General features: G+C 39.1%; 1 protein-coding gene across 1 annotated transcript in view; it reads left to right on the top strand.

The window, feature by feature from the left end:
• TULP3 (TUB like protein 3) overlaps positions 1-21,658 on the top strand; it is a 33,077-nt gene extending 11,419 nt beyond the window's left edge. The window contains exons 2-11 of the mRNA XM_074871951.1: positions 2,387-2,438; positions 7,177-7,339; positions 9,267-9,443; positions 11,269-11,399; positions 13,140-13,337; positions 13,840-13,952; positions 14,357-14,471; positions 16,357-16,455; positions 18,610-18,781; positions 19,283-21,658. Coding sequence (XP_074728052.1) covers positions 2,387-2,438; positions 7,177-7,339; positions 9,267-9,443; positions 11,269-11,399; positions 13,140-13,337; positions 13,840-13,952; positions 14,357-14,471; positions 16,357-16,455; positions 18,610-18,781; positions 19,283-19,416 — 1,354 coding nt within the window. The 3' untranslated portion in view covers positions 19,417-21,658. The remainder of the gene's footprint in view (positions 1-2,386; positions 2,439-7,176; positions 7,340-9,266; positions 9,444-11,268; positions 11,400-13,139; positions 13,338-13,839; positions 13,953-14,356; positions 14,472-16,356; positions 16,456-18,609; positions 18,782-19,282) is intronic.
• Positions 21,659-23,324: the final 1,666 nt, after the last annotated feature.

Below are 23,324 nucleotides of genomic sequence, written 5' to 3'. Positions count from 1 at the left end.
TTAACAGTAAATTGTTAAAGAGAACACTCTTTTTTTGCTTTATCAAGCTGTGTGACCTGTTAGAATCCATGTATTTCAACCATGTTTGAGTCTCAGTTAAGTTGTTAGAGGTGAGGCATTGTGTAGTCTGTGTTACCGTCCTGTTCCAACAGTCTTCAGACCTGTCTTTGATGCTACCTAACTTTATTCCAGTGTGGGTAGAAAATAATCTAAAAGTACAAAGTAAATAATTTTTATCGAGGATTTCTGCAAGGTGTGTATGCAAGTCCTAATACTTCAGCATTTTGCCATCTTCCAGGTAAAAAGGAAAACCTGGAAATTACTTTCAAAATTAGTCATGTTTTTGTTTCTTTTTATTTTCTGAAGAAGGGACTCAAATTGCCAGGAATGCAATTTCTGTTAGGAAAAGCAACAAAATCACAGACAGTAGCTTGTGTCTACACAGGACACCTTTGTAGTTCTTTTTAATTATATAGCAATCTGTCCATAAATCTGATATTGATCAGAGCTACATAGATTGCTTCATAACAAATTCTTGACTGCAGTTAACAAATGTCATCTATTAAGTCAGTAGGTGTATGAAAAGGGATATTTCTCATAACACACACACGCCCTTTTTTTTTTTTGTCATTAATATTTTTACTGGAACTTTCAAGCACTTTTTGGGCTTTGCCAAAGATGGTCTATTCCATTGCCTATGCTTTAAATAAAAGCATGGCACGTTTTGACTTTATGTTGAAGTTTCATGTGGCAACTAATGTATATCTTGCTGCACTCAGTAGATATGTCTTTGCGTGTTTCTTTCTTAAATTGTGGATGTTTTCAAGAGGAGATGACTGTATTACTGTAACTGTTGCTGTGGGGACACGGAGTAGCTCTCCATCCCTTTTCAAGACAGACATTAATTTTTCCAGGCCCTGCATTGCCTTTGACTCCACGGTGCTATGTATTACTGGTCCATGTGAGGAGTAACATCAGTTTTTAGAAGCAAGGTCTTGTCAAGGTCTTAGGCCTGTTATGTGATGATACTTGAAATGCATTAGAAAAACATTATAGAAATAAGGAAAACTATAAAGTGAACAACCGTGGTAGTGATAACTTGCTTTAAAATACCATTAGTTGGGCAGTAAGCATCAATTTTAGAGTATATAAACTGTTCTATAAGATGTGCATATACAAAACTTTTTTTCTGTGCGTTTCAGCCTTCCAGAAGAGGGCCTGTGTTGGCTAGAGTAGTCTGTCTGTAAAGACCTCTGATCTGTTGTCTGCTTGCCCTGGAAGTGGAGTCACATGTAGATTCACTAGGGGTTAAGGGGACTCTGGGCCCTTTCTCCTCATTAGCTCCATGTGCTGTGATCCTATTTCCATGGCATGTGTTTTGCAGAAACCCCACCCCACCTGTGTCTCTTCATCTCTCCGGTTTTCCTGGTTAGGGTTATGTTCATCACTGTCTGCTAGCTTGTGACTTCACATCATTAGACATCTCTGCATACCTAGACCAGACAGAGAATTTCCTGTTTAAATTGAAATTTTGGCTAGCCCTGCTTTTCTGCTTGCCATCAGTAAAATATATAATGTTTATCTGTTTCCTGTATTATTCTTCCTGATGCTTTCTCACTTCTAGAGAGGTCTTTGTCAAAGCTGTGTGGAAGGAAAGTGCACAACTGTGGTAGGCAGAATATATGCTCGTTTGTCAGTTAACCTTTCCCCTTTGTAGGGTTAACTGCTCTAAATCACACTTTATGTAATAATTCATTATCATACAAAAGGAAAAGGGAAGTCTATATAGAACACAACTGGGAATGAAAAGCTAGAGTTCTTATGAAAGTTATCTATGAAAAACTTAGAGTGAAATAATTATTTTTTCATCTCCAGGAAGTAATATCAGGTGTTGCAAATACAGATTCTCTCAGGTATTGACAGTAGTTCTGGGAAGCCTGACAGGAGGAAAAAATGGTGTGGGTTTGACTCCAAGACAAAACCTAAAATTCTGAGTTAATTTGGAACTGGGTATTTTGTGAAAGAGCAGGGACTTTGCTGAATTGGTTTGAACTGTATTAAGCCTTCAAATATAAATTGTCTCATAGCCCACCTCAACAGTGGCTCATAATCCATCCGTCAGTAATGAAGCCTTTTTTGCTTACAAAATGTTTTCAGAACAGTTTATTTAAGGTAATTAAATTACAGTTTGGTCCTATTTATGATGGAATATGAAGTATGCTTTATTTTTTAATGCTATGTAACTTGGTCTTCTTGTGGGATAGAAGTTATGTCTTACAGTTGTTTTAAAGTCTTGACAGTGAAGTTGTGGTCTGTGAATATCCTGTGCTCTTACAATGCAAACTATTAACTAGCAATAATTAATTTGTTTCTTTCTCTTTCCCAGCATCTTTAAGGATGAAAGCATGAAGCTACGACAGCTGAAACTAGAGAATCAGGTAAATGCTAGTGCTTGAAGCTGATAAAAATAAGTATAGGCAAACAAACATTAGCCATCTAGAGACTTGAGAAACAGGGGTGAAATGTTAAAAATGATTGGTCTAAAGAATACAAACAAGAACTCATTGCTAACATTTTTCTTTAAAGATTTTCATGGCTTTTGTTAGTTTGTCAACCTTGCTATGGCTTGTAGGCTTGATTTCTTTGATACATTTATTTTTCATACTTATTTCATTGGGACTGAGTCACCACAGTGCAGGAATGAATCAAAAGAGAGGAAGACGGCAGGGAATTACCCATTTTAAGCATCAAAGGAAAAGAAAAAGTTTCCCTGAGCTATAGAAAGATCTCCTTAACACTGCTGTTGAGAAAGATTTCCGGCATTTTTTGGCTTTTTGTGTTTCCTACAAAGAAAACATTTACAGCCAAGCATTTGTCAAATATTAGGTCTCAGTTTTTAAAGTGTTGTTGGATGCTTACATCACCATATTCTTCAAAATAATAAAGTAACCATCCTTAATATTCTTCCTCTGTGAAATTTTAAATGCTTATGAATAGATTAGAAGATGTGAGATTATTATGATTCTCTAGCTGGCTGCTTCACATGGACCACAAATCACTGTCTTGCATTAAATTAATCTGTGTTCAAATTCAAGTATGTCTTTTAGAAAAGCTCTTTCTCAGATGAGGATCTCTAAATCCAGACATAACAGTCTTCAGGGAACTGCTGCAGTGGATAATAACCCTCTTTACCAGAACTTGTATATTATTTCTAGTCTGAGTTTGCTTAGCTTCTGACAGTGGATTTATCACCAACTTTATCTGTGTGTCTATAGGTGCTTATCTAAAATGCTTCAGAGTCAAGGAGTAAAATTTATCTTTGGTCATATTTGTGGAAGCTAGGATGATCCTTTTACCTGTAGGCTATCCAGTAACACTTGTTTAAAAAAAAAAAAAAGGCAAGCATTAGTTCAAATAATCAGTAAAAGAACATTTAGTGCCAAATGCCACTCAGTAAGAAGTTTCAAACTAAGGATGGTCTGACGGCTTGGTGTTGTACCTCAGTGTCTGTTCTAGGACTGTTGCCTTGGGTCATAAGCTGGTGGTAATCCCTGGCTCCTAGTGCTAGGCACTGTGGTCAGCGTATGCCTAGTTTCAGACCTTGTCATGGGGATGCATTGCTGTTCCACCAAAACAAAGCTGCTGGGCTGGGTGGAATTCCCTTGGAGGAGCTGTCAGTTGAATCATGAAGAAGTGAGTTTAAAGAATTTATGCCCTCTTGCAATTTTCTTTGAGGCTTTCTTGGATTTGTTTGAGATTGGTTTTGCAGATGATTGCAAAAGCTAGAAAATTTCACAAAAATGTATTTTAACACTACCATCCCTCCTTGCAAATGAGATTTGTTGAGAAATGCTAACAGTCTCTACTTTAGGATTGTATGTTTAGGTTTGGATGTTAACTTTTAAAGTCTGCTTTTAACTTTTATATGAATAGTACCATGCATTCTGAAGAAATAGAGATCAATACGAGATCACTATCAGACATGATGGGCTCATTGCTGGTTGTAGCCAATGACCCACTTGATTAATTTGTCCTAAACATTTATAGGAATTGGGATAAAAATGCAAAATGTTTTAATCCCGCAGGATCACATTTAGAACCTTTGGCCATACAGAGAATCTGGAATAAGCATTTGCCACAGCAAAGACATATGCCTGCCATCCATCTTCATGACGGGTTTGGAAACCCAGTAATTGCAGTACAACCTTATTTCTAATAATGCATGACATCAAGTTCCATCTGTGGGCCAGCTCTGCCTGACAGGCTGCTTTTATCTAGACTAGTGCCTTTTCCTTGAGGAGAGCATGTGGCTGCTTGCAGTGCTCACTTCCCCAGCAGTACAAGGTGTTCCTGCAGCTCCGGGTGCAATGCTGCCATCTCCCTGGGGGTGGGGAGCACAGAAGATGTATTTCTGAAGGCACCTGGTATGGTACTTACTCTTGACATGAAGTTTCATTAATGTCGTCATCACTAGCATTGTCACTGCTGCCTCAGCATGAACTAAGGGGGAGCTGGAAGAGTGGAAAGGATGTTTCAGAGGTAGGATCCATCCCATATGGCCTACTGAGGTAGGACTGTGCCAAATAATAATAGTATGGTATTGCACCTTCAAGGGTGGAGTGGTTGGAACATTCCTGTATACCATCTTCCTGCTCATCACAGTTGTAGGAAGAACACTAAAGTAGTTGTCTTATTAGCATGCTATGACACATCTGACTTAGCCTGTTGGAAACTCATAAGAACCAGAGTTGGTGGTTTGTGATCCTTTAATCATCCTGTATTCTGTGGTGCAAATAAAATGTTTCTGAAAGTATTTAATACTTGCAGTTTACAAAATCCTGAACAAATTATAATCTGTATCTGTTATTTAATGGGTTATGTGTTCTGGTGTCCTGTTCATGAAATATCTAACATTTTTGCTGTAATATTATATGAATTTTTACTGTAACACAGAGCTGGAGGAAAAGGCTAGTTAGTAGACAAAATTAAACAAAATACAGTTTCCTTTTTTCTACTTCATTTTAGCGGAGTAAGTCTGAGAAAACACAGTGCTGAAGGTAAGGCTGCTCTGCCACCTTATGTAGAGAAAATGAACTGCTACTGTCTGTCCTGTCAGTGGACTTGTAGATTTTTTTTCTTTCATTTTAATAAATACAGTAGTAGAGAGAATTACTGTCAAGTTTTGTCACTTTAATTATCCTGAAGTTCTTGCAAAAAGAAGATTGGTCACATCTAACAGCAGTAAAGTGTGTGTTTCAATATAAACCAATATGATCCCGTTGGATTGGTAAGTCCTAGAAACTCTTTGATGAAACAATGTACTGTAATAAGAAAAAATAAATTTCTCAACTGGTGAGCAGTGAAATGTTTAAAAAATCTCATCTAATAGAACAATCAGTTAAGTAGCTCTGAAAGTTCGTATATCCTATATTGATCCCAAATTCAATTCCCATTCTAGCAGTAGCTGTGTACTTTCGTATGTCTTTAAGATGTGTCTGGTTTATTTTTACTTGTCTGTCTATTTGTCAGGTAGAGAAGCACTGGCAACAATTTTTCTCAAATCCTTATTCAGAGTATAATGTTTGGATTCTTGTTTTCCTCTCTCTCCTTTTATTTAAACTATTAGAGACTTATAAACTGTCATTAAATTTTTTTACATTTCCTCAGCATTAATTTGAAAAACAAACAAACAACATAATCCGATGTAAATTCTTCTGGAGGGTCTGACTATCTTTCTAGAAAACAAATTTTATCTGTAATTAGCATTTTTGAAGAATTTGACTTCTACTGCTTATTTTTCTTCTCCTAGACCAATGTGATAATTTCTTTGGAATTCTATGTAATTTTTGCTCTGCAGGAAAATCCTTGCAAATAATTCTGCAGTAACAAATGCTACCTGTACTGCAGTCCAGTCTTCAAAGTGTAATTATGAGTTTAAATAAAAAAGGTTGGTTTGGTTTGGGTTTTTTGGTGCTGGATAGGGTTTTGGGGTTTTTTTTTTAGGTAAGTGCTTGAAAAGCAGAAAGAATAAAGGACCAAGGGCTGAGTTGTGTTGCAATTTCTCAGGGAGATGTTGCCTGAGAAACTAACCTCACTTGAGTTAAAAAGCCCAATAGGAGAGGAAAGAACCAACAAGAGAGAGAAAAAGCAGAACAGGAGAAGAAAGGGTTTCAGAGACGTCTGTGTCTCAAGTGGATTGAATTGTTGGTACTGTTTATCTGATGCATCCTTGGAGACTGGAAAGAATTTGGTGGAGAAAGGATTTCTGTCATCAAGAACAATTTTCAGGGGTTGTACAGATACCTAAGAAGCAGGCATGGATAAACTCCCTCTATGGCAAGGGGCTTGCACGTCTTTTGCATAGTGGTGCCTTACAGAATATCAGAAATATGATTTTTCCTCCTTCATCCATTGCCTTAACTTTTAAAGGTTAAGCATGGCTGTCTTTAAAATGGTGCAGTGTCCCCATTTGCCTTGATTTAAGTCTAGAAGTTGTTTCTGTTCTCATTTAGTAGGAAATCATAAACATCAAATGTATATGTATCTTGGAAAAGTAATGTTTTATTTTTCAACGTTTGCATTTACCGTTCTTTCCTTTCAAGCCTGAATTACATGGAAAATTTTTGCAAGGTAGATAAATTTTCCTTTTACTGGATTAGTCCTATTTTAGTGACTGTAACTTTTAGAATTCTTTTTAATTTGTTTTTTTTCCTCTCTAAGTCTTATGTCTTAACATTGGTTTCTGGGAACTATTTGTTTTGAGATCTCCTTATAAAATGATAGCTTTTGAGACAAAGACCTTTTCCTTTGCTAGTCCTGACTTTTTCATATTGGGTTATAAGTGACTGCTGAATTTGTCTATTTATATTAAGGATTGCTGCAGTTTAGATTGGATGGAAGGAGTTAAAATTATCTCCTGATGGTCTCAGGATAGATCAGAAAATAAGCAGGTGTCCACATCACCCATCAACCACTGATGGAGAATCAAAGGGAATGTCTCGCTCCAAAGACACAGTAATACCTGTGTCCAGGATTTTTGGAAGAGATTACCAGAGTATTCCAGGTTTATTGGAGATCCTGATCAGTGACATGTCATTGACAATGGCTGAGGTATGATTTCTGCGTCTCTGGATGTGATTACTCATCCTTATTTCATGCTGCTTCTTTATTTCACAGAGAGCTCTTCTAGAGAAGAAGCAGAGGAGGAAACGTCTTGACCCCTTGATGGTACAGCCAAATCCTGAGGCAAAGCTGCGTAGGCCAAAGCCCAAAGGGTGTGAGGAGCAGACTCCTTTAGTAGAAACTCCTACCCCTTTCCACGGTGATGTTATTTTACATGGTAAGTAATCAACCTGATTGCAACAACCTTCCCCAAAATGTCAGTGAGTGCATTTTAAGTCACAGATGGGCACCTACATTGCTGTGACAGTGGTCAAGTGATAACCAAGTTTGATTACATACCTTTCTATGTAACAGAAGTAGAATTGTAGTACAGTACGGTTGAGCAATACTGAACTGTAAAAACAAACAAAAACCTTAGCCTGAATTTTGTGACAGCTGAGAATCTTCATGTGCCTTTGAGTAATCTACCTTGTGTTAGGTTAAGAACTGTAGAAATGGGTTAGGAACTTCTATACAGGTAGGGAGATACAAATCCAAAGCTATAGGATAAAGAAAAAGAAATAATCCAGTAGTATCTGCGTGTACTTTTCTTCATGGTATTATGGTATACTCCATCTCAAGATGGCGTATGACCGAATGATAAAGTAGACAAGAGCAAAACAAATGTCTTATGAATACTGAATTAGGTTCTTGCTGGTTTTTACCTCATCTATTGTTTCCTCTGGGCTTCAGGGAGACAACTGAAACATGACAAACAAGCTATAGTGGTCCGGAAAGTCACAGAGCCAAAGGGAATAACTCATTGGTCTCAAAACATTGCAGTAAAATAGTGACTATTCTGTTAGGGCTGCAAAGAAATACAGTAGTGAGAGCTTTAAGACTTTCATGTCACATGGAGCAAAAAAAGAGTGGCAGTGAAACCCCTACATTCCAGTGGAAGTGTCAGGAAGTAGTTTGAGAGCTAGGATCCCATCAGCCTGTCAAGAAAGTAACAGGAAACATCCTCAGGCTTTGAGATGCATGCTATTGCAGGATGATAAAATACCACCATTATATTAATAGGGAATTAATGTGTAGAGTAGAATTTAAAAAACCCAAACAAACCAGTGTTACCTGGTTTGAAGATCACATCTAGAACTATGTTATCCCCTGTCTTTTGAGTGTTTTTCTTGTTCTCCGGATGTCTTTCAGGATTGTAGGATGGGGAGGAGAGTGGTGATGTGGATGGTAGCATTTATGTTTATAATCAGGTGGGAGAAAGCTGTTAAAATACACTTTTAAGTCAAAAAGAGAGTGAGATAAAAGACTGATGTAACTTCTAAGTTAGGAATTTTCAGTAATGCTGAAACTATAAGAAAGAAAAATGAAAACTAACTGCTCCCTCACTAGCATCCATAGTTCTGAAGCTTCCTCAGTACAAAGAAATCCTGTTAAGAAGTGATAGCAGCAGTAAATGTGTCAGAAATCTGATGGCTAGATAAAGCAGTAAAGTTTTACGAAGGAAAACAGTGGGAAAGCAAGAAATCTAAAGATGGAACTACACTTATATATTGTGTGCTACACAAAAATGTATTAAGTGTTACACCAGACCCTGCCATCAAGACATCTCCACCAATTACAAAGTGCAGTGCACAGCTGTGTTGCCTGTTTAAACGTGAAAATTTCATTTCTACCAAAAAGACAGAGGGCATCCATTTACAGGTTTTTTTTCTGCCCGTGACTATAGATATTTTTATCAAATTGATTTGTAATGTTCACTGTAGAGCACTCACTCATTGTCACAGGAGCAAAAAAGTAACCTGAAGGAAAGGAAAATAGAGTAGTTGCCCATAAATAAATTGAAGGATATCAATGTGCATGACAAGTACAACTCATTCTAATTGCTTAAGCCCTTGTAAAAAAGTAGATACAGTCACTATATTTATAAATGGAGAAACTGATGCCTGATATGTTTATAGGACTAGGCGGTCCATACCAGAGTCAGGCCTGACTCCTCCCAAGTCTTCTGACAAAAGTTGAACAAGTATACATCAGTAGTTTAAAGCAATGCTTGAGCAAGGGAAGATGAAAAGAACCACCATCCTGGGATGCATCCTTAGCTATAAAAAATAGACTTTAGCATTCTGCTTCATTTTGGCCTGCAGGCATTGATGGACCAGCTGCTTTTCTGAAATCAGAAGTGCAAGATTTGGGGACCAAGCTCCAAACTCTCTCTGCTGGATCTTCCAAAACAGAAGACAATAAAGATCAGGAAAATGATGGAGAGGCTCTAACAGACACAGCAGGCAAGCCAGATCTGCAAGAAATCTTACAGAAACGAGGTAGGAGTTGATAATGGGCAAAGGTCTTTTTCAGGGCTCTTCTTATAATTTTTTTTCCAGCCTAAAAAATATGAGGAATCATGAAACAAGTGTCTGTAGGATATTTTAAATGCAGAGCTAGTAGATTCTACAGCATGTAGAAATGCAGAACTGCAGTTCCTTCTTCTGATATTAATTGGAACATACCAGTTATGTTTTAAAGGTTTATCAATGTGGTATATAATTTCTGGCCTTTCCAAGGAAGTTGGTGACAAAATGCTATACTTCACATTTTGCTAAAGTTCAGGGTATTTTTATTCCAGATGTAATATATCTGGATATGATGCTCGAATATTTTCACAACAGCAGAATCCTCTAGAGCCAGTAATTTAACTGTTTAGGAGACTAACAGGAAAGGTGTTCTTCCTGAGTCAAAGGCTGTCCAAACTGACCGTTTTAGAGTTTTATGTTCAATAGGTATATCCTATTGAATAGTTTCCCAGTGGAGTGTCTGTCTCTGTCTGCCAAGTATCTTATAGTGCTGCCAGTACCACAGGAAACCTTTTTTTGTTGCATGCAGCCTAAGCACTTTGCAGCAAAATAATGGCTAGTGTTTAATATGGTACACAGCTTGGTTTTATTTTGCAGAGCCTGCCTCCCAGAATGTTTCCAGTACACTTTATATATAAAGGTACTACCATATGTAGAAATACTTCCATTCAATTGTCAGATGCAACAGCTGCTTACCTATGGATAGCAACATTACGCAAGAGTTAGGAAAGGAAGCAGGAGAGAATATCCAGAAACTTCAGGGGAAATTAGTGGAGGTAGAATATAAACAGTGAATTTTGAAATTGGCCAGAGTACTAGGGTTAACGCCTTTCCTCTTTCCAAATGTGCTTTGGGAAGTTTACTGACAGGTTGTTAATACTACGTTTTTATGTTTCATCTGAGACGAAGAACTTCCAGCAGTGCCCCTTCTATGCAGTAGCATGTTGGAGCACTGTTATAATATTGGCTGTCAGAAAATAATTTGGCTTAGCAGGCTGAGTGTGTTCATTTTCTATAGCACTTTATGTGCTTTTCCATTCTACAGCCAAATTAAAGAATGGAATCACAGAACAAAACGATGCAGTTCTAAGTGGAAGGAAACACCAAACAGTGATGTGTACGGAAGCTCTTTATAAACATCTTTATCCACAGTTATTTCAGTTATATACCCACAGTCATCTCTACATAACTGTGCTTAGGTTAAGATTAAATAACTAAGTCCTGGAACTACTCAGTGTGCGCTTCTGTTTTAAAAATCAAACCATTAGTAGTATTCACGAGACCTGAGTTATTGCTACTGATGTAAGAATAGGAGGGGGTCTTACTGAAAAATTATCACACTCCATTTCAGTGTGTATAAGACTAAAGGGAAATGGTAAAGGATGTAAACTGTGCATAGTCCAGTTTACAGGATAGGTGTCAGCATATTGATCTGCATTTCCTTTTTTTGTTCTTAAGGCATGGAAGGCTTTTTTACGTGAAAATAAGCAAAATTAATTCAATGACAGCTCATACTAAGCAGTATGTTACATCATGTAATATCATGTCAAATATGTATTAATAAAAGCCTGACAGCTGCTTAATTATCTACACAGTGACAGCTGCAAAATGTCAGTAGGGGTTTGAATTACAAGGCTTGGGAAGCAATTCAGCACATGAAGAAAATCAGCAGTTGAAACAACAGGTATTAACTAAAAGAGCGAATAGCTATGCAAGAGTCTATATGTATTAGTGATGCCATGAACTCATGACACCTTCTTTCAGAAGTTATCTGCTTGATTCTGTATTCTGACAGGAATTTCAGGCAGTTTGAATTTCGATGAGGAGGACACAGAAGAGGAAGAGGCTGGTAAGAAACCAGCATCTCATTCACCGTATCCTGAATCTGAGAGGCCTCATTCTGCAACCAGCCTGAAATCTTCTGCGGTAAGTGTCTTGAAAACCATTTCTGATAAGGGCTGGGCATGTGCTTCATTTTAGTACTAACCCCTTGAGCACTGGGTTAAGTTGCACCTACCGTAGCTAGCATATTAATCCCCGAAGGCAGGGGAAGGTCATGATTGTCAGGTTATGTGACTGTCGGGCACAGAGTTAAACACAAAGACCTAGTAATGATCAAAGGAACAATGGTGGGCGGAGGAACCCAAGTAGCCTAATCAGTGAGGATGGGAACACAATGAATCAGCTACTCCTTGTGTCCCTCAAAGGACACAGATTAGGCCATTATCTCTGGTGTAAAATCCACCAAGATGACTCAGAGAAAATCCGAAATGCCATTCAAGTTTAAGAGGGATCACTGCCTGAAGGTTTATAGCATTTATTGTGGGGTGCAAGGGGGAAGAGAACCTTCGGATAGAACAGAGAATTCTGGGATGGGACAAAACTTTTTATGGGGTGTTTAGGGGAAGGGACTCAAGAGGGAAAAGAAAGGGGTCAAGGTGGATCAGGGAGTAATAAACATGGGAAAATAGGGAGTAAAGGGGGTAAAAGGCACCAAATGCACATAAACAGCTGCAAGAAAATATGCTTGTCTGTCCAAGCCTTGTGCCTGATTACTGCAGCATGTCCTACTAGCTTCTAAAACTTTATTTCCTGTGTGAATGTGTTCTCCTGTGTGTGTGTGAGACAGACAGACATACATACAAACTATATGCTGGGTTAGCCAGTGAGTTGGAAGAGATGGGTGTCAGGAAGACCCAGGGGCTGAGCTAGTGACCAAGTGAAGGGCATAGGGTTTGGTCATGGATGCTGGACAGCCTTAAAAGTCCATGCTACGATTCAAAAGACCCACCTGAGTGTATTTGTGAGGTGATTGTGTGTATGTTGTGCTACCTTAGTGGGTGAGTAGTACAAGAGGTCTGGGTGTTAGCTACTTGGGAGACTGGGCTATGGATGCCAACTGCTGGAGATATGGGATGGGGGGTGCTTGAGGCGGGAAGGGGTGAGAGCCACTAGTGAATTTTGATTCTGTGTGTGTGCCTCCATGTGTATTCACTCAGACTTCCTACTGGCTGTACCTGAGAATGGGGATAAACCAGCAACCTCATCTCTAAGGCCCAGTAAGGGAGGAATCTCCTGGGTTCTACAATCCACAGGATTCAGCTACCGCGAAGAAAAAATGCCATTAGAATTCCAGTTCCTTTGCTGACCATAACTTGCATCCTGACTGTATACATTGTTCTAAGGTTCTTCCAGTATTTAGTTGAGATGGTTCCACTGTCACTTTCTTCTGTTTCTGCTACTGTTCTGAATCTCAGTGCTCGTTTCAGTCACAAAAATCCCAGCCTGGCTTACTGCAGCATCCATCAGTCCTGCTTATCATGCTGCCTTATCTCACACAGAGTGTTTGAAGTTCTAAAAATGGAGAGGCTCTTTGCTTAGAATATTTACAGTGTCTCATTCTGTTTTCCCCTTCCTAGCAATTCACTCATCTCTGGTTAATGAGTACTTTTTCTCCCCTTCCCTTGGAGGGCTAGTCTTTCCTCAGAGTAAAAGTCTTCTACCACTTTCTTCAGAGAAACCCAGGTGGTCTCTTATTTAACTTCCCTTTCTCAAATACCTTCTTGAGACATGAGATCTTCTGTTTCAACACACCTTTCTTTTCTTGGGGAATACCAGAACCTCTGATCTGATATTAATTTGCTAATATGATGCTGCTTCTTACAGGAAACAGGTGCTTCCTGTAGTCCATCCTCTCAGGCAGATGCACAGCTGGGAGAAGTAGAGAACTTGGAGGATTTTGTATTACGCCCTGCACCCCGTGGTGTTACAGTCAAGTGTCGAATCACTAGAGATAAGAAGGGAATGGACCGAGGCCTCTTCCCTACTTATTACATGCATCTGGAAAGAGATGACAACAGAAAGGTATTGGAAACAGCACACAGTATCTTGATTATTGTGCTCTTACCACAGAATATTTTTGGTGTAAGAGAGAGCTTCTGGTAAGAAACCAGAAGCTGAGGAGAGCCAGCACGCAGATGAGGACAGCTTATATTTGGCCAAGGCACTAAGGGGGGAATTGTCAGGTTTAAAAGCCATAACACAATAAAAGATTAAATTTAAAAAGGATAAAAATTTCATGGATAAAGAGCAGCAGGGAAACTGAGCTGTTCCAGAAGAAAAGGAGGGAACACTAGAAAGGACAGTTGCATTAAATCTAGACTGCCAAGTGAGCTGATTGGAGGAATAGGATTTCAGGGTGTGTACTTGTGGAAGAGATCAAAATTGTGGAGACAGTAACAACAGCACAGAACAAAAAGGGGAATGGATGTGGGAAACGGAGAGATCACAGTTTGGATAGCAATGCCTAGCAATGTCTCTGCGTTCTTACAAAGTTCCAGTCTTGATCAAAGTTTTGTATTTCCAGACATTCCTTCTTGCAGGGAGAAAACGAAAAAAGAGCAAAACATCCAATTACCTCATATCAGTTGACCCGACTGATTTATCCCGGGAAGGGGAAAGTTTCATTGGAAAACTCAGGTGAGAACCACAGACAAAAACTACAGACAGACAGGAGAGATTGGATTTTCCTTTTTGTTGAGTTGGGGTTATGAATAGCAATCTGGTATCAATTCAGAGAGAATGAACTCGCATTGTCCTGCTTAATGTAATCTGTATTCACCTGGGTTGGCAACCTTCCTTCAGCGTTACCGTTCACCATGGCAATTCAGAGAAGGAATTCTAGCCTGATGCTTTTCCAGGATAGGTTACAGACTCAGTTCACCGTGGGAACTTTGTGGAAGCTCCTTACTGAGCTGGAAATTGGAAGATTCAGATGGCAGGAGATGTGTGTTTTCACTGTGCTGTACAAACACCTTCATGAGATGACAAAACTTTCCACTGATGCGTCTCTCTTTCTCTGTCTTTCCATAACCTGACATTAGGTCAAACCTCATGGGAACTAAATTTACAGTCTATGACAATGGAGTTAGCCCACTCAAGGCACGAAGTCTAGCGGAAAAGGCTCGTACAAGACAGGAGCTTGCAGCTATTTGTTATGTAAGTAGTGCCTCTCCCCTTTTGTTCCTTTCTTTTTTGTCACCTGGTTATTGAGGAAACAGGGCTTGCAAAGCCATGCTGCCTGGCAGCCTTCCCCACTTAACTTGGGTTGAAATTGGTCAGCTGGTTCCAGATACAACAATGGGCAGAGGCCTCAAGGGTAAGTTCTTACAAGTTTAATAAAAAAAAAAGTATTTAAAAAATCAATGCCAGGGGAGGGAGAGAGACCCAAACTAACATCCTGATGACCTTCTTACCTGGCCTGTCATTTGGCATGTGGCCAGTCAGCATATCCTTTACGTGGAGCCAGCCACAGCATGAACTGCCTCTTGCCCAGCTGGTATCTGGTGGACAGTAAGAAGGAACTGGGAGTACCCTGTGAAATTTTTTGCAGAATCAAAGGCATTTTGGTGGATAGGGAGGAGCTGGTATTATTTCAGCAGCAGCTTGTTGTTGGTAAGGATGTGGTTCTAGGGGAAATTGTGATTTGCTAGCTCTGTCCTAGAGATGTTTTCTACTTCTGGTCTTGTATATCACCTCAGTCTAGGCTTCAGAGTAAGGAGACGCTTGTGGACACTAGAATTATGTGAGGGTTCTCACATCACATCGTTTCATGTTCCAGTCTTAAAGTTTGAGTAAAGTTTGAGGTTCCTTACAAAATGATGACCAGTCAAGTGGAAGGATTTTACTTTTATCACAGGGACAGCAGCAGAAATTTAAAGGTGCATTAGTCTACTGGAGCATGATCTTGATTTTTTTGGTGTTGATCTTAATGGCACTTGGGAAAAAAATTGATGTAATAATTCCAGTACTAGCCTGTTTACAGAAGTATCACTGGATATTGACTTTGTTTACAGTATTCTTCAGTTCCCTACCTAATTGTACAGAGCAAGGTGTTAAAATGAGTACAGCAGATAATAAAAAGTCAACTTTTCAGTTTATGAACTTCTTGTAGATGAAAGTTCAGAAAAGCTTATGTATGAATAAAATCAGTACCCTCATTCTCAGATGTGCCCCTAGAATTTCTGAAGTGAAATAGAGGTTGCAACTCCAAAGACCTTTGTTCTGTGTCTGCAGAATGCACTAGCGTATTAGGAGAAGCTGTATCACTTCTATCCATCAATTCAGTACTTTTAAAAGATTTTGGCTTTTTAGTTGGTCTTCGGGAATTTTAAAGGTTATCACTGATGTTGTTACAGAACACTTTAAATGGACCCTTGGATTTTGGTTGACTTTATTAAATGGATGGTCTGAGAATGCCAAGACTTTTTTTCCTTTGCTTTTTATACTCGATCCACTTTGGAGCAGTCTCCTGCAGTACTCTGGAAAAATCTGCTTGTCTTAAGATTGAAGCTTGGACAGATGCTGAATACTTTGCCTTCTGGGTCTGTTCTTAATCATTTATAAATGAGCATGATTTGAGAGAAAATTGTAGGTATGCTCTTAAACACAAATAACAGCACCTAAAGAAGAATGTCATTTATTCTTCAGGAACATTTTAGCCTATATGGTGATATACAGGTAACATAGACTCAGGCCAAAGGTATTTTTGCCTTTTATCATACTTGTTTACTAGCAAGATTTTAGCATGTTTTTTGCCTCAGATACAAAAACTTATGCCTGGAAATTGCACTTGTCTGATTTTGTTATAAAGGTTGCATTAGGGTAGCAGATGCACTCTAATCAGGTAGTACCACGTGTGTGTTTTAACGCAGTTCTCAAAATGGGAAAGTAAGCTATTCTCAGCGATTAAACACAGTTGCAGTTAGATAACTGCTACTACAGTTGTAGCTAGGAAATCTCTAAAAAACAATATAAATGTGGATTCAAGTTCACTTTTGCTGTCTTTTCTTTACTGAAAGTAATGTCTTTCCTTGTCTTTCAGGAAACCAATGTGTTAGGATTCAAGGGTCCCAGAAAAATGTCTGTGATCATTCCAGGAATGAATATGAAGCATAAGCGAATTCCAATCCGTCCACGAAACGTGAGTTATGCAGTTTGGTCATGTTTCAGATTGGCGGAAGAGGTTAAAACTTTCTTGTAGAGGTCTTGAGTGTCTGTGGTGGTCAGGGTTTTTAGAGCAAGGTTGTTAATACCCAGGACTTTAGCAAGTCTAGTGGAGAGTAAATACAGAGTAGCCTAAACGTTTTGATTAATTTGTTCTTGTCTTTTACCTAATTTGTAGCCTTCTGGATAGTGCTTGTATCCTTACTTGTCCTTTGGTCTGCCTAAATATTATTTACTTAGCTGTTGCAATGGCTAGTGGCTAGTGTATGTTGTTGCTGTTGCACCTACAACCCTTCCTCGTGGGTGGGACCACATTATGCTGAGAGCTGGGTGAACACAGAGCAAACCACCTTCTCCCAGGAGCTTACGTTCTTAGCCAGTACGTGAATTACAACAGGTAGAAAATATGGTGGTATTCTGGTGTAGTAGAAAGCAAGTAAATACATTTTTGATCAGAATGTTGTCAGTCTCATTGTAGGAATCACAGAAAAGGAGGATTCTTTAAGGACAAAGTAGGATGAGGAAAGGGATGGAGTTTTGTGTTGACTATTTAGTGAGGATTTCTCATACATACAGGGGATGCTATAGCTAAAAGCTTGCAGAACTGTATCTGAAGATACATTAAGGTGTATGATGAAAATCATTCAGTTCCCTTTACGTGGGTTTTATGTTTGGTCTGATAGAAGACCAAAAAGCAGAAAGGACGGGTGCCGCCTGAAAGACATGGTCAGTGTTTTAAGCTAGAAGATGGTATTTGTAGCCGTGTTGTGAGTGATATGAGTAGGACAAATGGGTATTTGTTGAGGTCAGAGGAAAAAAAAGTTTCAAGAGTAGAAACTGAGTCATGAGAGCCTGGAAAAGAGGTTTAATTTTGTGAATGGGCAGGAAAATTGTATCTGGAGTTGGTCATTTATTCATATCTTGGTTTTGCCATCTCCCCCGTCAGTACAGTAGTGATTCCATGGCCCTGCCTTTATTTTTCTCCCCTATTTTCTCAACTGTTTTGCTAGCAGGCAAGCATACTGACAGTGGACAAGGCTGAAACACAAAGCTGTTGTGAAAAGTCGGCAAAGCTTTCAGCGTAGGAGTTTGTCTCTGGTTTTGTCTTCTTTCTCTGTAGTGTGATGCCTCCAATTAAGCAATACTGCCCTCACTTTAAAGGAGGAAAAATTGCATCTAAATGCACTTTGGTGCCAGTTCTCAAAGTTCTTTTTGCAATAAAGTAACTAGTTTTAACTGAACAGTAAGCTTTATTTAGGTTATCCTCAAGAATCCGCTATCATATCTGTGTACAATACTAAAACAGTTACCACAGGCGTATCAGTCAGACCTCCACAACAGGTTGTTTTCTGCTCATTTTTTCCCCATTAAATAACTTAAGTTTGGATTCTTTTTCTTGGAATTTTTAACATATATTATTTCAGTTTGGATTTTATTTGTTGCAGAACTTGTAAAATTCAATCATATGTCGTGTGTTTCACTCACTACTATTTGCATGTCCTTGTAATTCAGTTTGTCAAATTTAATGTCCTGATTTACCTCCTTTTTGTATTTCTTTGGTTTTATTTCTCTCTGTTTTTCATATTGTGCATCACTTATTAGACCCAATAGGATGTCATTTAACCTACTTAAGGCATACTTACAGCCCACTGTAGCCTTTGGACTTTCTACTGAAGCACCCCAGGGCCTGGTGCTGTGCAGTTAATTGCAGATTATTTTCTTTTGTTTCAAAGTTTAGAATGTTAGAAGTGGCAGTTGGATCCAACAGGATCAGAGAAAGCTTTTGAGACTCAGAAGGGATTCCTGCCAGCAAAATGGCAGTCATCTGTGGCCTGTGAATTGCTCCCTTTCCTGTACACACACTTCCTTCTCTCTCATGCTTTTTTCTTGTTCGGGTGGAAATATGGTGCTAGCTCATTGAGTGGAAAGGAATGCTTGGACTGGGAACCCATGGAAGTATCTTCCTGGTTCTTGCAGGCAATTTTCAGTAGGACTGAGTTTAAGAGCTGTCACTGTGTTTCATTAAACAGGGAGTGACCTTCCAGTGACAGAGTGCACACACACGAGAGAGGCAGAAGTCAAAAGCAGAGCCATTCCAAATCTGATAAATATATTTCTTTCTTCTGAACAGGAACATGAGAGTCTGCTGTCAAAATGGCAAAACAAAAATTTAGAGAATGTAATTGAGTTGCACAACAAGGCTCCAGTCTGGAACGATGATACTCAATCCTATGTTTTGAATTTCCATGGGAGAGTCACTCAGGCCTCAGTGAAGAACTTCCAGATTGTCCATGACAATGACCGTAAGAGTCTGGTGGAGAGTGTGTGGGGCTTATTCAAACAGGGAGAACCCAATTTATTTAAGGAGGTTTGGGGGTAATAGGACATCCTTCCTGGAGAAGAGAGACTGGGTGAAGGAATTCAGCTGGGGACTTCTCAGCTGTCAAGAGAATTATATCAGGCCTCCCTTTTTCTGGGGTGGCTGCAGAGACTGCTGTCCATAGCTGCAGCAAAAAAGGGGGCAAATGCAAGCTTCCTGAAGGGAAAGAAAAGGATTAATACAGCACCTTCAGCCCAGCAAAAGAGTGGCTTGAGCTTTGGTTCTGATAAGGTAATCTCTAGAACAACACAGTCGCTCTAGAGAACAGATTTCAAGGCCACTCTGGTGAGAAAGGATGGATATTTGGGACTGCCAGACATGTGTGGGTTTTTGTTTGTGGTTGTTTGGTTTTTGTTTGTTTTGGGTTTTTTTTCTTTGCTTCACTGTGAAATTGTTCATCTCTGAATCTTTCTTTTCTCCCCAGCTGACTACATTGTGATGCAATTTGGTCGTGTAGCAGAAGATGTGTTCACTCTGGACTATAATTATCCTCTCTGTGCTCTTCAGGCCTTTGCTATTGGACTCTCCAGCTTTGATAGTAAATTGGCCTGTGAATGAGAGACAACAGACTCAAAACATGGAACTCACTCGCATCCCTGCATCTTGTTGTAAGAGTTCCAGTGGAAAAGCACATTGGGGATGGAAGGGAACTGGAAGACAGACTTCTGCAGGCTTATTAGAAAGCAAATACCAGGTCTTAGAGCATTATAGTAGTTGACAGTAGACATCTTAGGAGACTGTCCCAAGACAGATCAGTCTCTGTGTGCATTGTGGAAGAACAAGATATATGAGTGATGTTTTTGTTGTCGGTGTTGATTCTGCTTTCAGAATCTTTGTAACAGATGCTGCATGAGAGCAGGCTAAGGAATTTAGCCCGCTAATTAGAACCCATTGCAGCTAGGATTGGCAAAATAATGGGTTTGTGTTCATATACCTTGGAACTTCCACAGTGCCCCTGAAGATGATGCTACTGAGGAATTCAAAAAAAAAAGGAGGACGGTTATTGGCATGCGTTCTCTTTTGCCCTGTGTAGCATTTTGCTGTCTGTTAGAACAGTCAGACATGGAAGGATTCAGGTTATGGCTCTGTGCAACTGTAGGTAACGTTCAACAAATACAGAGCTGGAACGAGACATTGGCTCTAATAAAACACTTCTACTCTGTGGGATGATTCTCTGTAAAGGTTCATATTCCAGTTCCCTTTCATTATTCTAATTGCTCCATATTCCTTGACAGTTGTTTTACCAAATAAAGAACAATCCATCTCAAATGCTTCCTTTTTAGTTGGTGATGTCATATCTATTACTGTTTCTGTTATTCTTAACCATGTGAAAAATGAGACTGAATAGATGATAGAATCTGACTGAATTTGGCAGAAGGTAGTATTGTAACAATATACAGTACTATTCCTGAGAAACAGTGTTCTGATTGATTGAATCTAAACTGTAAGCTGATCGGAAATATTTTTAATTTGTCCATTGTTCGAAAAATTTGCTACATTTTTAGGAATAAGTTAGTGACCGATTTTTTTTTTTTTTTTTAAATGTGAGATTATCTCAAGTCATGACATATTAAACTAGATTTTATATAAATAATTTTAACCTGACTATAAGAAGGAGTTACCTCAAAAAGACATTACAGGTGTTTTCAAAGGATCAGTAAGTTTGAAAAATTTAATAAATGTATCACGGGGCTTTGCAATGTGTCCTTGTAGTGTTCCATTTTTAATGCTGGATGTACAATATGGAGACTGTAGGTCACAGCATGGAATGCTTCTTGATTCCTATGGCCTTGATTCATCAGAGCGAGTTGCTGCACACTGTGACATGTAAGCCTCGTAGTGTAGACATCTGCTGTGTACTACAGCAGAGAACAGTTACTGTCTTGCCTGTGTCATGGCAGTAAGGCATATTCATGATGATCCTGGAAAAAACTCTATCCCTCTACTGAGGCAAGAATAGGCGTTCTCCAACTTTGGGTATTGTCATTGTCAGCAGACTTAACTCTGTTTCAAGCTCCAAAGAGCCAGATTTATTGCTTTTGGTCTCTGGAGTCTTTGCAGTGGTAGATATCACTTGCTTTTTTGAAATAATGAAACTTTGTGAAGACATTTTCTGATATTGCCAGGAAAAAAAAATGATGGTAATCATGTGTAAACTCTGTATGTAACTGTAAGTTATGAATTGATGCTGAGAACTCCAGCTCATTTATCTCTCAGATGCCCATTCTGCTTTAGCTGGTGAGCCACTGCCTTGAGATGATCTCATCAGCAGAGCAGTCCCGAAGAGAACTTGAATCATGGATCTCTTTTGTGCCTTCACGTACTTCCTGCTCAGCAGGCTGAAGATAAAACCTGGCAGAGTTTTCCAGTTGTGCTTTTCTGAGTTCTGGGCTGGTGGCTCTGCATTCTGTCTACGCATCCAGAAAAACCAAGTCACTTTGTTACCTGTCTGATTATTTTTCTGACTAGGACTGTGTGAAAGAAACTGCCTTATGTTAGTTTGGGGTGACCTGAAGGTAGAATGCTAATTTCCAATTCAAGGTGATTTTCTCTGTTTTCAGAAGGCCACAGTAGCAATCCCTTTATTCACATTTTCAGTTAGGCTTGTCAGCAGGGGCTCTTCGAGCTGTTTGTTGACATCAGATGATCCTACCAGGGTCAGGGTCTCTGGTCTCAGCCAGATTATGCAGACAGGTGAACTGATTCAGTGCTCTTTTATCAGATACTGTTTTACATGGATTTGTATTTATAACTTTTATATCTAAATGAAAATAAACTAATTTATATATTGAAAAAAATCCTTAATTCTAAATGAGTTTTTTTGTAGGATTTTTGCTGTCACTTGTGGGTGGTCTTTGTTCCTCCTGTACTAGATACTACCTCAGTTTCTTCCTGTCTTGTATCTCATCTCTCTTGTTACTCTCTCTTTCCTTTGAAATTCTTAATTCTCTTCCTTTGTGGTGTTTTTCTGATCTGATCAGCTTGCCCAACTCCCTCTGTTTTCTGTTCTAAGCAGAATAGTTTGCTTCTACATTATGACCAGTAAAGAAAAAAAAAAAACCCAACACTTAGAAGTCTGGGAATAAATATAAGTTTGTTTCTCTAATGCATTTTTTTTTTCCCCATCAGCAGGTCTTCCTGTATAATTCTTAGTTTCCATTTGATTCTCTCTTTAAGCTAGTTGCATTTCTCCACCCCATGTTTTTAATGTTTCTCCCAGCATCCTGTTAGGGCTTTTGAGATGGTTCTTTATGCATTTTTCTACCCTCAATCTGAACCTGTTCTACTGTTGAAGTACACCACCATATATTTCTGAACCAAGAACTGAAATAATACAAGGCTGGGAGGAACACCAAGTTGAAGTGGTTATTTTTTCCTATTTCCAGTGGGAGATGTATGAACCGCAGTAAGATAATCAGAAACTGATACAGCTCTCAATGTGTAGGCTCTATTCTTCCTGCACCTCTTTTTTTCCCCACTATTTCCATCTGAGCCAAATTAGGTTTAATTTGGAGAGAAAACCAAGCAGGAAATATTACTGGGCATTTGCTCTTAGTACAATAATATTAATTGCATACATGCAAATGTAACATTCTTGAAATCCCAGAGAGCTCTTAAAACAAAGAAGGAAATATATTGAACTGTTAAATATGAAACGTAAAGGCAGGCCTAGCAGACTAAAACAGCTTCTAGGCTGCTTTGAGCTCCTCGGCTCACAAAAATAAAAGATAGTGGATAATTTCTTGCTTTTAGGGGTCAGTCCCACTCTCATTGAAGTTTTGCTTCTGAATTTGGTAGCAGTAGGACAAGGCTTTTTGTTTCTGTTGGCATAATAATTATATCTACTTGGCGTGCTCCTCTACTTGCTGGTATGAACAGCTCCGTAAATCATTTGACATTGAATCAGATTTCCTTTTCCTGGTACAGAAGACAAGCAAAGCCTTCCCTGTGATTTACAGGTCAAGAGCTAAGAGTTCGTGCAAAGTCTTGTGAAACTGAACTGCGGGCAGATTCCTTCTTCAACAGAGTTAGGAGTCTCATCTTCTCTGCCACAGTGTCAAACTGCTGTACATAACTGCAGTTTGGAACTACTACTGCTGAAACCCAAAACTAAGACAGACGCTTTAGGTATCCTAGGGCCAAGAGATTTGGCCCAGCATATAGTTATGAAGGCGAGTAGAAAAACAACACTAGTGTAAGGGCTTTGTTAGTGCCAGGGAAACAGCCTGTGACGTGGTAAGAACAGAAAGCCCTGCCATGAAAGAAGGCAGAGAGCCTGTACCCGCTGTTACTCTTGTATCTCTTGAACTGTGCGGTCTGTAGAGTTTTTGTCTTCTCATTCCATCCCTTAACATGTTCTATATGGATCTATTCTTTCCCTGCTGGAAGCTGGAGGTCAATTCTTTGGTCCCAAAATGAGAAAAAAATCCAGAAGCCAACTAACTTTACCAAAACCCATTAAGGTA

This window comes from Strix uralensis, chromosome 5 (assembly GCF_047716275.1).
Source record: "Strix uralensis isolate ZFMK-TIS-50842 chromosome 5, bStrUra1, whole genome shotgun sequence".
Classification (NCBI taxonomy): Eukaryota; Metazoa; Chordata; class Aves; order Strigiformes; family Strigidae; genus Strix; species Strix uralensis.
Note: the sequence above shows the minus strand (reverse complement) of the source record. Positions and strands in the feature narration are given on the sequence as shown.